The sequence below is a fragment of the Hypoxylon trugodes genome (genome assembly GCF_022578975.1).
Source record: "Hypoxylon trugodes strain CBS 135444 unplaced genomic scaffold F4822scaffold_1, whole genome shotgun sequence".
NCBI classification, from domain to species: Eukaryota; Fungi; Ascomycota; class Sordariomycetes; order Xylariales; family Hypoxylaceae; genus Hypoxylon; species Hypoxylon trugodes.
The window spans coordinates 4,302,994-4,319,443 of NW_026250016.1; the positions used below are offsets into that span (position 1 = coordinate 4,302,994).

General features: G+C 47.7%; 4 protein-coding genes across 4 annotated transcripts; 1 reads left to right on the top strand and 3 right to left on the bottom strand.

Annotated features, from left to right (window-relative positions):
• Positions 1-41: 41 nt before the first annotated feature.
• On the top strand, positions 42-2,070 carry F4822DRAFT_387750 (uncharacterized protein). Its single transcript, XM_051456827.1, has one exon. The coding sequence runs from the start codon at positions 464-466 to the stop codon at positions 1,526-1,528; it is 1,065 nt and encodes a 354-aa protein (XP_051320050.1). The 5' UTR covers positions 42-463; the 3' UTR covers positions 1,529-2,070.
• A 154-nt stretch (positions 2,071-2,224) lies between these two features.
• F4822DRAFT_387751 (GroES-like protein) lies at positions 2,225-4,269 on the bottom strand. The gene has a single exon (XM_051456828.1). The coding sequence runs from the start codon at positions 3,713-3,715 to the stop codon at positions 2,666-2,668; it is 1,050 nt and encodes a 349-aa protein (XP_051320051.1). The 5' UTR covers positions 3,716-4,269; the 3' UTR covers positions 2,225-2,665.
• Positions 4,270-4,990: 721 nt separating this feature from the next.
• F4822DRAFT_424757 (uncharacterized protein) lies at positions 4,991-10,514 on the bottom strand (the record flags this gene model as incomplete). The annotated part of the gene is made up of 3 exons (XM_051460208.1): positions 4,991-5,052; positions 5,113-6,895; positions 6,945-10,514. 3 exons carry the CDS (start codon positions 10,512-10,514, stop codon positions 4,991-4,993), a joined length of 5,415 nt encoding a protein of 1,804 aa, XP_051320052.1.
• Positions 10,515-13,708: 3,194 nt separating this feature from the next.
• F4822DRAFT_387757 (interferon-related developmental regulator-domain-containing protein) lies at positions 13,709-16,032 on the bottom strand. The gene has a single exon (XM_051456829.1). The coding sequence runs from the start codon at positions 15,378-15,380 to the stop codon at positions 14,007-14,009; it is 1,374 nt and encodes a 457-aa protein (XP_051320053.1). The 5' UTR covers positions 15,381-16,032; the 3' UTR covers positions 13,709-14,006.
• Positions 16,033-16,450: the final 418 nt, after the last annotated feature.

A 16,450-nucleotide genomic window follows, 5' to 3' on the forward strand; every position in this document is an offset into this window, starting at 1 on the left:
AGGCAGCATTGTGATAATGTTGTTGTTGGGAGCTGCTAAAGGAATTACAAAGATACCCCTCCAAGGAGAAGGATGTCATATTAAATTCTCACCGTAGTATTAGTACGGACTTGAACTGTGCAAATCAAATTATGCTATTGGTTAGGAGATACAGTATTATACTGTGCAGTCTATGAGCCTTTGCATAGTGTGTACTTCCTGTAGTAGGTATGGGTAGGACACCCCTGACTCCTTTTATGACTTATCACCACAGCTCGCGCAGAGATGCGATATGTTCACCGTATTTTCATAGAATCATGAAAATTCTTTCCAGGGAACCGCAGCCCCAGGCAGCAAAGGCCTAGTGACATTCCAAGGAGACGATAACAGACATAAAAAAAGCACTGCCTTCTTATGTTTCACCAAACATTATAAATCCTATCTCGTATAACCCGTCACATATAAGATTTCTTAGAATATAGATATGGACTTGCCGCCAGCACCTAATGGACTTTCAAACCGATGGAACCTCGGTCTACACTGGGGAATATGTTCCGGCCCAAATTGCCATATCCGCAACAACCTACTCAAATGCGGCGCGTGTAGAGTGATCCTTTACTGCGGTACGTCCCATCAGAAGGCAGACCAGGCGCGCCACAAATCATCTTGCGATATCATCAAGAACGCCAGTGCAGAATTGGTCCAAGCAGAACACGACATGCGTGCACGTCCCGGTGACGCCTATATGCCGGAAAACCCCTTCGAGACAGCGCGGGGTCAGTTTTGGTTTTGGAAGCCCACGCGACCTTACATGCAAAAGCGCTTCGAACTCACATCTGCGCTTCTGAACACCAGGACCGGAGATGCTGTTGAGGCTGCACTAGAACACAGCCTCGAGATGTTGCATTTGAATCCTGGTGATAACCAAAGTGTGCGATCCCAAGTCCCCGGGCTATATCTGCGTCTCGGCAGGGACCAAGAGGCTTATGATTTCATTAAGTGGTATAACACTATTGGGAGCGCCGCGGGTTACGAGTGGGGAAACCCGGAGAGCCCATTCCTAAACCTACACGACGAGAATGTGTTCGAGGGTGTCAATGCGTGCAACAGGATAGGGATAGATCTTAGTCATCTCGCATACCTAACAAGTCTAAAGGTTCGTCTCTTACTAGACCTTCAGATGTTAGAGAAACAATCCAAGAAACCCAGTAACCGTAACGCCGACTACGACAAGAAAATGGAATGGATACGCGAAGACGCCATCAGCGACGTACTTTACAAGCGCCGAGATATTGTCGAGCGGTCGGATTGGGCCGATCTTATTGCTGACTTGAATAACCAACTCAAAAAGCTCATTAAGCATGTTGAGGAGCGTTATAAGCATTACTGGCCGGCTTTGAAGTCTCCAGGAAGGTGGGCGGCGGCCATACCTATATTATATGCGCTAGGTTCCCCCGAAGAAATCAGCCTCGCATTCAGACAAACACGGTATTGCTGGGCAGAATGTCCTTCTGCTCTTGAGTTCGTGAAAACGCAGACCTCGACATAATGTAGATAAGGAAAGAATTTGACAAGTTGATCGAAGACGCTTCTACGTACCTAGATATTCAACATTAATATCAACGTAATGTACTAAACGACGAAGAAAAACGAAATGCGGGGTACTAGAATGTTGAATTGATAGAAACTAAAGAGTTCAATACCGATACCTTAAATCCGATTCCCCTTCAGTCCCGTTATTTCCTTTCCTTTCCTGATCTTGAATTTATTCAAGTGTTACCATTTCTGTCCACAGTCACCGAGATATCAAGATTAGTATGCGGATTGGCCCTTTTCTTCTCCAAACGGACGCATGTAACTTCCGCCTTCGGTCCGTAAGAGAGGAGTTAACGTGCACTAATGGATTCTCCACGAGCATAGTTTCCCGGGATGTAAACAGCGTATTTCCGAAATGAGAACTAAGTAGAGATTTAAGAGTAGAGCCCGGCCGGAGTTTACGTGAGCTGTATGATGTGCATGTAGTTGGATGAGGGCTATTACCCACTCGGAATCAGGAGCGATGCGACTCTATCTCTAGTTTCGGGAGGCAGGAGCACCCCGCATGGTAAAGTTTACTCATTTTAGCAAACAATAACCCCGACCGGGGAGTTCTACGGCCCCGGAGTTTCACGTCGTCCGCCGGAGTTTTGTTTATAGGTAGGTACGAATGATTAGTGCCTTATCTCCATGGTTTTGCTTTTCCGTTGCTTTTTTAGTTGATACCCTCTCAACTAATGCCCCCCTGAAAGCCCCTAATTCTCAGCCACGAAGCACGTACCCGTAGGGCGTTAAAGTCCACTATCTACCTATTATCGCTGGCAAAAGTTCAGCGTACCTGATATAAATATTCAAATTGTTAGCCTAATTGAACTGGTTTTAAATCGTACCGGGCGATTCACTTTCAGGTCTTGATAGTACAAATAGGAATTTGCATCTGGCACACTTGATGGGGCTTTGTAAAACGAAGAGTCGAAGAAAGAGCTGCATTTGATTTAGGAGTAGCGAGTCTGTATATTACTTCTTAGTAAGTACATAGGTACCTAGGTAGTTATCTCAAGTCCCAGCTCCGACGCACAGCGGCCCTATCTAAGAGCCTAATGCTTTTCGCCTTAGGCCTATCCCTTAGATATTCTCAGCACGCTACAGCCTAACCTTCTACAACAATCTTCTTCGCCGAGACTCCCTTCTTCACTGTATCAAGCGCTTCCTGAATGCCCTCTAAACCCTTCGTCGGCACAGCCTCAGGTTTCGGTGCAATTTTATAGGTTCCCGCCTCTAACGCAGTTGGTAAGAATTCGCCCAGCAACACACGACTCGTCTCGTAGTAAATGCCCTTCCCGTCACCACGTTCAAACACAAACTTCGCCGTCACACCCTCCGGCACCGCGCCTTCGGGCACCATATTTGCGCACGCGACGAAGGGCTTCCCCTTCGACTTCGCGGCTACTTCAATGCACGGCGCGACAGCATCACGCGGGCCTGCGGCCTGAAATATCCCAACACACTCACTACCCTGATCTAGTTCCGCAACAAGATCGTCGACGACCGTAGCACTAGTATAATCGAATACTTTATCCGCACCAAGACTCTTCACATACTCAAAGTTCCGCGCCGAACACGTCGTCAGCACCTCAAAACCAGCCGCCTTCGCCATCTGAATAGCATTACTCCCAACCCCCGAAGCACCACCCCAAATAAGCACTCTCTTCCCCGCCTCCGGCGCACCGCCAACCTTAGGAAACGGCAAACCAAGATACTCCTTAGAGAACAGCGCATGCCCCGCCGTCGCCATACAAAGCGGGAACACCGAGGCCTCGCCAAAGGACACCGAATCCGGGATCTTAGCCGCGAGATTCTGGTCGACGACGACGTACTCCTGGAATCCGCCACGCTCCTGTTTGCCAAAGGATGAAGACCCCATAGCGTAGCCTAGCACACGATCGCCAACTTTGAATTTCTGGGAGGCGGTGCCTGATCCTACCCGCTCGACGGTGCCGGCGATGTCTTCGCCTGGGATCATAGGGTATGAGAAGAAGGGCAGAGCGACTTCTTGGATAAAAGCGTCGACGGGGTTCATGCCCCAGGCACGTACTTTGATGAGAATTTCATCATCTGCGAGTTCGGTAGGAATAGGACAATCGCGAATAGCGCCTTTGACGCCGACTTTGTCTTGCCAGAAGCTGTGGTTGGTAGACATGTTTAAGATTTAGTAGTCAAGAGTGAGTATAGAAGTAGAGCTCTGATTAAACAGTAGCGGGGTAAGTTGAATGCTCTAAACAAGTTGTATTGTTTGCTAGGTATGCTTTAGACCTGTGGAGAATGTGTTACTCGAGTTGAACCTAGGGGGTGGTCGATTTATATACACCATCAACACCAATCGAGATATCACCTCTAGTACTTGCTAATAGCATACGACGACCACCCCAGACATCTACACCACCCCAAACGTTACTATTTCGAAACTAGACGGCATAGAGAGTGCCGAATTCCGTAGGACTGCTCTTCGATCCCGCCGGAGCAGGAGCTGAAGTTTCCGGTTACATAACCCGGACTTAAACGGCTGTAGCAATAAATATCTGGTAGTCCCCTAAGATTAGGGGCCGTCACAACCGGGGATGCTACAAATGGTAATGCCATTCTTAAGTCCTTAAATCATGCAACACGTGGGCTTGCGAGACGTGTTCGAACTTCATATTACAATGTGTAATATTTAGCGACTAACGGTCTTCTACGTCATATCGACAGGTATGGTAGCCAGGGTGCATGTGCCCCTAACACCGTCCTAGAGTTTATCCCCGGATACCAATTTCAGATTTCCACGTCACAGAGGGTTCCTATCGCACATTTGGACAAAACTATGGAAATAGGAAGGGAATATGATCTTGATGATGGACTTAGACATGTCGTTGGATGGATTGCAATTGCAATAATCACATAAACATAGATTTCTGATTTCATTTAACCTCGGACAAAACCGACTCGACTTAAGCAAAAGCCTCGGTAATTCATTCGTAATTCATCGTGAGAAGTAGTTTACTTTAACTATGGATATCACCTGGTATCTCCCCCTCTTTCGAACGATCAAAAGATCACTCCGGTTCCAATAATCAGATTGCTGTTACCTGGCTAATCGATCGCAATCATTGGTATCCCATGTCATGCTATGCTATCGCCATGCCATGTCATGCCGTGCTTTTAAATCCAAGCTCGCCGATGAGAAAAAAAAACGCGAACGACCATTGAACCCTTTTTTCTGTTTCCTTGTGCCCCTCCTCTATACGGGAAGAATCCAAGCCGTGATGTTATTACCTTGTCCCAACGCCCGCAGAGGCAATTAGTATATCTAAAGTACGGCTACCCAGCAGCCGTGTAGTGTCAACCGTACATTCATTCAGTCATCCGTTTAACCTTTGAAATCAACATAAAATGGCGAGCAGGGCAATATCATATCAAGATGTTGAGCACGTTTTTCCTAAAATGTCTCAGACTCTTGGCTGACAGCGCTCGAAGGGCTGGCCACAGTGCCAAATGTATCTATGAAGCATGTTAGTGTTGGGTATTTTTAATGAAGGATTAAGTTATGGTTTGGCTTACCTCTCTTCCTTCGTCTCTCGTCCCTCTCTCCATCCTCACTACCTCGGCTAGGAGTCATGGCTCGAGGTCCACTAGGCCTTCTAGTTGGGACACCTAGTGCGCCACTAAGGTTTCTGTTCTCTGGTTTCGGGCTACCAGAGTGGTAGCTACCGGCGTGCGTTGCCGTAGCTGTGCCATAGCCGCTTTCAACACTGTGATATGGAAGGGGGCTGTTCTGCTTCTGAAGCTTATTTACCCTTTCGTGTTGCGGTGGTGTTTGCGAGATTGATGGAGAGTGGCCTTCGAGCGGCTCTTTGGGGGGTCGTGGGGGCCCTTGTGGGCTAGGCGAGGTCATCTCTTGCCAGTTATAGTCGTCACCTCCATGACCAGAGTTCATAGCACTGTTGTCACTGTATCGATTGGTGTTTTGGGCAGGGAATCTAGTGAGAGAAGTGGCTGAGCCAGCCCAGTCGGCTGACTTTGGAGACATTGGCGTGTCGTACTCTTGCGCAGAGCTCTCCAAAGCCGTCCCAAAGCGTTCCATCCGCCACGGTCGGGGTTGCGGGTGCTGTAGGTTCAAGGAGTTTCGATGAGCCTTATACTTGGGATCTTCTGGGGTGCCGTAAGTAGCGGGCGCAGAAGGTGTTTGTTCTTGTTGTTGAGTGTGTTGTTGCTGTTGCTGTTGCATTTGTTGTTGCATTTGGTGTTGATGCATGGAAGCTGTGTCAGGCAAGTTATCGTCCATTGTTGCTGGGCGGAGATCTTGCTCCGAAAATCCCGTATGTAATTTGTCGCCCTCGTATACGTTTGGGGGCTGGAATTGGTCATAGTTGCCTAGATCTGAAGCGGATCGAGAGGGAGGGTGCTGGAGAAATTCCTCAGGAGGGTCGTGCTTCTTAGAATTACCACTACTACGGAAGACTCGTCCTAGGCTTGATGTCGTCGTTTCGGACCATCGGGAAATCTTAGGGAAGAAACTGGATGAGCCTCGTTTGTGTTTCTTGCTCTCATCTGTCCTAGGTGTGTTCTCGTTACTCATTGAGTAATTTTGTCCCCGTGATTGTGGAGGAGTACCTAAGGGCACCGAGCCACCTCTTGGCCTATCTTCGTGGGGAGACAACATACCCCCATGCATCTCGTACTGGCTTGCTGGTGGTGCGGAAGGATCATTGTATTCGCCCTCGTCTTCGGGCACCGTGCTAATGCGGTGATCAGAGAACTTGCGTTCATTGCCTAATCTGTTGGACGTTCCACGTGATTGAGGTGGTATCGATAGATGTCCTGACTGGCTTGCATGGCTGGCGGTTGAAGTACCAGCATGGCCTTCGGGCTCATAGCCTCGGTCCTGCTCGTACTGGATTTCCGGCTGCATGTTATCAATCGACTGGGCTCGGGTGCTCATTCCGATCGGGCCGGCAGTTTGGTGCTTGAGAACGTTGACATCATCCAGCAGTTGGTTGAGTAGATCCTCTATTCTGCCGAGGTCATTAGCACCCTTAGAGCCAAGGCCTTGAAGAGCTCTTCGAAGTAGGTTGCGCTTCTTGACTTGTGCGTCCTCTGTACCAGCTTGAGAACCACCTTGGATCGATCGTGCGCTGCTGCCCGGGAAGGGTCGAGGTCCTCCTATGTGACGCTTGACTGTCTTCTCCGTGTTGTCCTTAACTTCATTAATAATCTGGTCTTCACTATCGGCCAGCATTCTCTTAATATCCTCGAAGGAGTTGCGCATATCGGCCGCGGATCGGACAAGCGTAACAAGAATTTCGGTATCTCTAGCACTTCGCTGAGCGTCGCGAACCATAAGCTGCATAATTATTAGCACACATCTCCGTACAGATTTCGGTTAGACTTACGTGTTCCATCAAAGCAATGATGTCCTTTGATTGGATCCTATCGATTCCGGTTCCCGTAGCAGGGTCGTATAGTGGTGTGCCCATGGCCTGGGAAAGGCCTGCAAGATGTCTCGCATCCTTCGGAGCGTAGAACGGGTCCTCAACAATATCATTGAGATTGGTTTGATTTAACATTCCAACATCTTTACCCTTTGTAGTGGGCCCATCGCGAACATCATTCGGCGCCGCAGAGATATAGCCTTCGTCGCCTCCTGTTATTCCGGGGCTACCGGTGTGAAAGCCGCCTCGGTAGGTATCTGCACCAAAGCCAGTCGCACCCAACATGTTACCATCTAGACCAGGAAGGTTGGCAATCGGGCTAGCACCCTCATAAGGGTTTGTTACTAGTGTGTCTCGCTTACGATCACCAGAAGTCCTCTGCCATTCGTCATCTTGATCTTGGCTAGGTTGTCGGCTGTGTGATGTAGCAAAAGCTCCTGCTGTCGCAAATGTGGCAGCAGCAGCTGCGTCGTCGATTCCAAGACCGTGGCCGTTGTCTTGCCTGCTTGCTTTTGGCGTTACGGCGCGGTCATAAGCATACGACCTATCCTGGGTAGGGGTTGGCTCTGCTGGCCAGTGTTCTCTGCTTCCGTGTTGGGATCCGCCAAGGGGTCCTTGCACGATTGAGGGAGTTTGTTCCTCGTAGCCATAGCCAATTTCTGGCATGGGATTAGATAAGTCTGGAAGGCCGCTAGCCTCCATCCTCGGCCGGTCATAATCCGAAAGGCGGTCGACGCTATGACGCGGGGTGGCATCTGGGCGGTAACCATCCTTAGCTCGTTCCTTGAAAGATCGATTTCGTTGAACACCTTCGCCAACAAATTCGCCATCATTAACTTCAACGTTAAGGTTCTGCCCACTGCCTACGGCCTTACGCTTGAGCGCTGCGGCTGCGGCTCGCTGGAGAGCTACGCTTGTGATAGCGCTCTCGGAAGCGGTTGGCGAGCTGCGGTACTTGGAATGGGGGACTTTTCGTCCATATTCGTCGAGTTCATACTCCGAGAACTCCCTAGAGGCGGTTGATGGGTCACGTTCCCTAGATGATGCCGGGGAATGTTCTTGTCGCTGCTCGACTATTTCGTGTCGGCTCTCAACCGAGCGTTTAGCTGGGCTCACTCCCCTTGATCCGCTTTCTCTTGCGCCTTCGTCGTCATACGACAATTGTGAGTCGCGGTAATCTTGTCGAGGACCGGTAGAACCGCTCAAGACAGATGGGTCAAGCTGAGAACCTTCGACCAGAGATGCTACCGCGGATTCGGGGGCAAAGTTCTGGTGTACCATTTCAGGATTTCCACCAACGACATGAACTGCTTGTCCCGAAGTTACGCGGTCCAATTCACTGTCTTCGGTGTATGTTGTATTTCTATAATCAAGCGCCGAGCTTCTTACACTGCTACCCTCGTCGACAAATTCACAGCTTCGGAGGTTACTAGGAACCGAACTCGGTGAGTGAAGGTCTCGTTCGTGAAGCGCCGACTTCTCTGGGGACGAAAGTTCGCTCGCGGTTTGGAGATTCCTCGAGTCTCGATAGCCGTGTATATCACTTTCCCCTTCCGTTAATCCTGATACGCTCTGGATTGGGCTTAGACCACGCCTTTCCTGCTGATAGGGAACATAGCGCAATGGCGCCGGGACGTCTTGCGATCCGTAGAAGGATTGTAACGGCGGCTCATCCTCATACATGCCTGGCTCGGAAAGATGACCGGCTTCGTCAAATTCGTCATTGAATTCACCTTGATCTTGCCCTGCATACTGGTCTCTGTATTGGTCCTCGTATTGATCGTAATATTCGGACATTCCTTTTCGGGGAAGTGCTTTGAGATCGCCATGGGAGACGTTGGCATGTTGAGTACCCAAACCTTGGATTGTGTGTGTCGGCGACCTCGACGGGGATGGAGTTCTCTGGAGGGATTCCATCGATGGGATACCTCTTCTGACTTCCCTGACGGGTGTCATCTCCTCAGTCGCGGAATGAGGTCTATCCGTGTCTGCTGATAGTATAGAAGTTCGGGTCATATCGGATGGGTTGATTTCACTCTGGAGAGGCATTGGCGGTACCACTTCTTGCTCAACTTCCTCGTAGTCATCAGCGTGTCTTTCGCCATTATCACGTTTCGGCGTTTCTGCTCGCCTCCTCCTTCGTTGCCTCTTTTCATCACCTCTAGACCTAGATCGTAGGGTGGCACCAGCAACTGCGGCACCTAAGGCAGCGTCGGCAAGGATGTCACGATTGCGACGTGGCGTGAGATCGTCATCTTCCACGTCTTCCACAACAGAAACGTGCTCAATGCTACTCTGAGGTGAGAGGTCATTTCTGGCTTCTCGATCCCGTCTGTCCTTTGATTTGGTGGACTGGGTTGTTTCAGCGGATTTCCTCTTGCTTGACAGGGAAATTTCTTCGCGAGACGCTGATGTGAGACTCGATAATGACTCTCGATCTTTAGGCCTTCGTGAGTCTCGTTGGCTTCGTTCTCTTTTAATAGCATCTAGCTCTGGTAGGATAAGTCGTCGGATGGCGTCTTCGACAGTTTCAAGTAGTTTCGGATTATTAATGGATACTTTAGAGGAGGAATGTGAATTATATGAGTGGTGGCTGGGTGTTAGTTGTGATGATAAATTGCTGGAGTCGGCGGCTGAGACAACAGATTCCTTATTACTTCCTTTAGACCTGCGTCTTTCATCTTTTTCTCCAGACCCTGCTCTACTCTTCGACTTATGTCTTCTTTCAGGCTTACTTGCCTTCTCAACCGCCTTTTGCATGACACTTCGATCATGACTCGAGCTTCTGACTTTTCGGTTCACCTTCTCGCTAGCGGCAGCAGTCAGGACAGGTTCGTTGCGCACTGGACTTCGAGCACGCTTCTCATTAAACGCGAGTGAGTTGCCACCAGAGCCATCAAGGAAACTATCACTAGGGATGGCCGAAATATCGGACATGTTCGGCGGCTGGTACGTCGAGGCCTTGCTATCTGTAGCAGGTATCAACGGGCTTGATACCTTCCGACGACGATGGTGGCTTCTTGGGTCAATCTCAACCTCAATAGGGTTGCGAGAGACATTGGACTCTTCGGTAGCAGAAGCGTAGGAGTGCATACTCCTCGCGTCTTCTGGGTCCGTCATATCTAATTCACTTCGAGTGACGTTGGGGCTTCCGCTTGCTTTCCTCGATTGAGACCTTCGTCTTGTACTTTTAGTCTCGGTGATCTGAATGTGGTCGTTTCTCCCTCGAGTTTTAGAGGGAGTTAGGCGTACACGAACGCTAGGTTTGCGCTCAGTAGAAGCCGAGCCAGCAGAAGTACTACTTTTGCCGCCTTCGAAATATTCAATCAAGAGGGAAGTTTGCGAGCGGTTAGGCCTATGGCCGCGGGTCTTGATGGTAACAGGTGTTCCGTCGTCTGGGAGGGAATAATGGGATCTGTCGTCGTCGGCAGGTTTAGAAACATCGGATGCGGCGACTTCGGTGGGAGCGGTAAGGGATTCGGTTTCGGTCGGAGCGGGTAACGGGGGAGGGTTTCTCGGGTCGACTCCCATCTTGCTGCCCGAGGGTGCGTCCAGTTGTCAAGATATGCGGCCACGCCTCTACTTGATTGGCCGCTCCCTCCCTAGCCAATCCTCTCGCTGTTTCGTGGTATTGTCTCCAGCGAGTGGTTAAGCGGTGAAGAGTACCAGTTTTGTAGGAAAAGTGGGAGAAGTTTGGACGCCAACAAGGAATCAAGGACTAATACGGCCGAATGATTCGCGCGGAGGTCGGAGGTCGATTAGAGTATAGTGAGGTGAGGAGAAGGTGGGAAAACTAGGTAAGATGTGAGAATCAACAGATGACCAAAACAATGGCAAGACCCGCAAAACAAGTCGATAAGGTAACGAAGTCGAAAGACGAACGACGACGATAATGTCTATTAATTGAAAATGTCTCAACGGAAGAAGAAATAAAAAGGATAAAATTATGAAATGGGTATTAGGAACACCAAAAAAAAAAACATGCGAAAAAACTAATAATTATTTGCGTTTTGTCCGAGGTTGGTAATAATGAGGAAAAAGGTTGTGAAGGGGAAAGCTTCCAGAGCTCTTCAGGGTTTCTTTCCCTCAGATGGAGATTATCACAACCCCAGCCCCCTCAATTGCGCCGGGTCGGCAACACAACCTTGGAACCACCAAGCTACCAAACCCGCGCTTATACGAATACGTCCATAAGAGAGGAGAAAAAAAGCAGCAGCAATTATTTTTTATGTTAAGGAATAGGTAAATAATGAAAAGCATCAAATCTTATAAAATAAAGAGGCTGATAAATAATACTACTTACATTATTAAATAGGAAAATATACAACGCCGTAATTGCGACAGGTTTGGATATGTCTGTGTGCACTTCGAATTTTGGTTCGTAATTTTTTTTCTTTCCCCTTGTCCCTCGTCTTGGCCACCTCGAACAGCCCAGGTGAGAGAGCTAAGATAGTGGGTTGGGCTGGGTTGGTAGGCGAGATCAATCAGCGCCTACCCTTTTTCTTGCTTGCATCAAGATGCGTATCAAATTCGTCCCTCGACCAATACAATTGTATACGTACGTAACATACGCATGTATGTATTAGATCGTGCTTGTTTCTTCTGGAGCAACCAGAAGTTGTCGTCCGTCGAGCGCAGACCCTCGAGTCTCCCTCCTCGATTTGGCGGTAGAGGGGAATGGACGAGTCGTGGGGTAAGTTAGATAGAAGGGAGAAATATTGGGCGATAATAGGCTTATGAGGCTTTGTTATTATTGTGAGGTAAGGTTGCGCGGGAGGGAGGAATAGCTTAAGGGAAATTTGCTGGGGTAGGAGTTGATGCGTTGGCGTTGCTTAAAGGATTTGACCAATAAGAAGACAGAAATCACTTCTGATCGAAAGCTGACAGGGACGGTCCGGCTGCAATGACAAGGAGGCAGGAAGGTCGGGACTGCCCTAAGAGACTTCAAGATACAACGCACATGGACTTCCTTCCCCAAGGTGTTACCTCACCTGTTCATTTATCATACTTTTATGCAAGCACTGTAGGTGCGAACCTTGGAATACATATGTAAGAACTTTTATTCGTTCCTTAAATTCAATTCATTTATTATACAACTTGATATGAGCGCAAGTTAATAAGACGTTTACTATCTAAAGAGGTAGTTACCCGAAGTTGTATAATTCAATCCACTCTATAGTATTAGGGGAGGTTGGTAAAGCCAAAGTACTTAGATACTAGGTAGTTAATTATTTACCAACGACCTGGTTCCGTTTGCTGCCCAATTCGCTCATTTCTTCTTTTTCCTCTTCAACCTACCTATTTTATTACAAAGATGGATTATTATGATTATTTACATTTGACCCAGATGCTTCGTCTCATGGGACAAGAACAAGTCCCGCAAAGTGGCACTTGCACCGTTTTAGGTCGGCTGGCTGGGCGACGATCTAGGTCTTCAATACTAGTTTGCACCCGGAGACGATGTGATGTGCGGTCCAACTGGATCCAAGTCCTGCTCAGACCAAGACCTTAGCCAACAATCACCTCGGCAAAGCTTCAGCCAGGTCCAGTTATATATCCACTAGACAAACCAAAGAGCGAACAAATTGGTTTAACAAGCTGCCAAACATGCTCTCTGTAGGTACATAATCTATCTTGTTTTTTGCCCCCATATGGGGTGACGATCATATCGTGATTGTAACGAGCCTACGGGAGGCTCTACCTTCACCGACTTATTAGTACTCCTCCTCAATCCTACACTGACATACATTACTTCATTGCTAAGCCGGAATAGAGCGTGACGGAATAACTCCGTATATCTATAGCGTAGTATTAATTCCATTGAGAGACGCAAAAGCGTTATAATCCAAGCTAATCACAACGCCTAATGCACAATCACGCTGCCATCCGATCTGCGTCGAAACTCATGTAATACGACTCCGTGGAGCTCGCGCTACCTACAATTCGTGCATATACTACAGGGCGATTCCGCATCTATCCAGTCGCTATCCTCGCGGATTATTTTCGATTTAAAGCTCTAAACAATCGAAAAGGGGCCATAGATATCGCGTCTAGACTTCCAACAGTAGGATTCGGCATCTCCACAGCCATTCGTTATGATACGACTTTCATTTTTATAGTCACGCTTGTAGCTTAGCAATACCTTTCTCAATATCTATGCATTATAATGATTTCCGGTTTCAGTGGCGAATAGACGTATGTCTCATCCCGCTAGGTCCGGGGCTGAGTTTTTTGTTGGCGGCCTCTCGGATCATATCATTTTTAAGCGTGACCTTCGGAGTTCAACCGTCTGGTCCAAGCATCATCCATCCAGCAAACCGAAAATGCACCCTGTGTCTTCCGTCGGCTGTCTTGCGATATGTATGCAGTTCTCCTTCTTGGCATGCAAGGAACTAGCATTCAACGAGAAGTAGGATATAATAATCACGATTTAAACGATTCGGCTGGAGAGCGCAACTCAAGGGTAAAAGGGCAAAATCTCAACAAAATATCTTAGCACCGCACATTCGCATGGGACCAAAGCCGAATATTCGTCGACGTGTATACATGCAACATCAAGGGACCACATACGAAATCTCAACAATGGACTTTTGAATGGCTCATCTCACACAGGGGCAAAGGAGGGTAACACAAAACATGCAAGTAGCCGCGTGAATGTCACATAAGTCATCCATCCCCATTTGGGTATTCCGAAAAGTGAATTCATTTCAACTCGAGAAAACACGATTTGCGATGAGATGAAGGGGATATATCATTGATGCTGTACCTAATCTAATGGCCTCTTTCTGAGTCGCACTCTAGGTATCTAATGCATAATACCTAATACCTAATAACGATGCAAAACCTAACGCAGTCCCTACCCGTCTTGTTATAAATACATGGGTATCTTTCTGTAGCGGCTTACCGCACCAACAAAAGAAAAAGAAACCAGAAAACCTCGTTAATCGGAAATCTTTGGGTCTACCAATATGTGGAAGTACCTAGGTAGTGATTGTAATGAAATGAAACGATGTCTCAAAATGTTTAATCGGAAACGCCCCTTTGTGACTTCTTTCCGTAACCAGTCCTTCCTGACTTCTCCTTGGGTGGAGCTGAGAGATACTCGGTTCTAGCGCCACTCAACAAATCTCTCACCACTGGGTTGTTCAGATAGTGACTAGCGAGGCCACCTCCGAGGATAGACTTCAGCATTCCCACTCGGGCTGCTAGAGACCAAGTATCGATGACAATGCTGATGTTCTGAATTCGCAGCTTTTGTCGATATCCGTACTCTTGGAAATCTTCATTAAAGTCTGCCTTATTGCCGCCTGTATGGGGATTACTGGCAAAACGGCGTGCGGTCGAGTAACCAGGACCTTTGCCATGCTCAAGAGAAGTTACAACACTCTTAAAGCTAGCATGGAGCTGCTTCTTGTCCCGCTTCGATATCGACTTTGAAGACTCCCTCGTAAGCGTATTCAATCGTCGAAGAAGCCCTTCCTCATCATATCGCATGTTCCAGGAATCTCCAGTCTCTTCTTCAAATTCGCGAGCGGCTTCTAGAACTAAGGCAATATTTGAACCGGCTGCGACTTGGACGTCTACATCGGCACTCTCAAGCTGCTCTGTGAAGGCTTCTAGTGCCTGTGTGCTCTGTTCTTCTAGATCGTCAAGACCACTTGCGACGAAACCCCATGTGCTTAGCGCTGCTGCAACTACTGGCCCATCATCAGCGGCGTCGATAAGGTGTCCATCACTCGCAATAATATCGATAAGGAAATCTAGAAGCTCCTCGGCAGCAGTTGCCGAACCCCCTCCACACATCGTTGAGATACCCATAGCTTTAATAGCTGCTATTTTAATCGCCGAGGTGAACCCTTCTTCGTAGTCAGAGTCTTGGCAAACGGTCTTCAAAGTCGGGTATACGCGATCGTGGATGTTCTCGGCCCCAGTTGTGAGAATGGTTACCATAAGTGCTTTCAGAGCCCAAAGGGTGCCTTGTGGGGTTCTGCGACCGCGCGCACTCTTTAATAGCATCGGAATGAGTTCATTCATCTGTCCCTCAATTTCCTCGGCGTCAGGGTGATGTCGAATTAGTTCCGTGTAAGCCGTCAACTTGACTTCTCGATCTTGCCCGCTGTCGCGCTTTTGATCTAGTAGGTCCACGATATTGTTGTGCAGGAGTTCTGACGGCGGCGTCGGTCCCGTTTCGTCGCCATCTTCGGTAATGATGGAACTCGCTAAACTATCTTCATAATCGTAATCGCTCGAATCTTCGTCCTCGGAAGCTTGTCGACTCGTAGCGCGCGAACCGCCGCGCGAACTAGCAGGAGAAGCTTGCGCCGACTGTTGCCTCGAGCGCGCCTTTTTGGAAACGGTCTTGCCGCTCTCGAAGATCTTCTTTCGTAAATCGTGCATTTTCGATGTAATCTAATATAAAATATACCGAAAGTATTAAAAGGTGTTGATTTTTCGTGTCAAGTCGTCGCCCACTAGTTTAGTAGGGTTGGTAGGACCTTTATCGTATCAAGTCTTGAATTTCTTCGTATGAAAATAGTTAAATGAGGACTGAATAGTTTGCGACTTGAATTCCATGAGGATGGTTTGGAGTCTCGAGATATGTGTGTATTTAATTAGTAAGGTCTTAGAGAAAACCTTTGTGTTATTCAAGAACAACTAATATTGTAGTAGCCTGTCACGTTGTTCTTGTTCTTACGAACAATGGAATGTGTTCGGATTGTGCGGAAATAGGCGGTATGACTAGGTAGGTAAAGGTAAGAATTTCGTATGCGCACCAGGGTTTATTTATCGAAAATGGCGAATACGTGTAGGCGCTTAATCGGAGATAGGTGTATGGGTGAAATTGGAGGGCAGGAATCTCGAGGTTTCTTATTTAAGCAGATGCGAAATGCAAGCATTTTAGCGTGGAGGCAAAATATAGGCAGAGAGGTAGGCAGGCGCGTCATCTGGTAGCAAAATCTAACCCTGCTGCACTGTAAAACTATCAACTCGTCATATGAATGAACATCTAATGCGGGGGCACTTTAATATTCCCCACATAAATGGTAACGTGAAAAAGCAAGTAACGATAAAGTACCCCAATCGAATCTCGGTGGAGTTGATAAGAGCATTAATCCAATTCCTCAATATGAATGTACTCTATTGATACCCATGATTTCTTGTCATCTGCTCATACATTGGGTGTAGATACATAATATGGCTGGGCTTATGTACATGAATGTATCTTATTGTCTTGATGAACTGAATATAATTGGTTGGACAATTTAGCCTCTTGCCCTGTTCTTATGAGAATAAAGAAATGTATCTATTATCCACGTAGCATTCCCATACCCTATTAAATCATAGCTAGTGCCTAGGTATCTATTGATATCGAATAGATTTTGAGAGCTCTTTTTTTTTCTCTTAGCCACCTCTGTTTGTCAAACTTCAAGTAATACAAACTGTGATAATGTTACTCACCTCGAAAT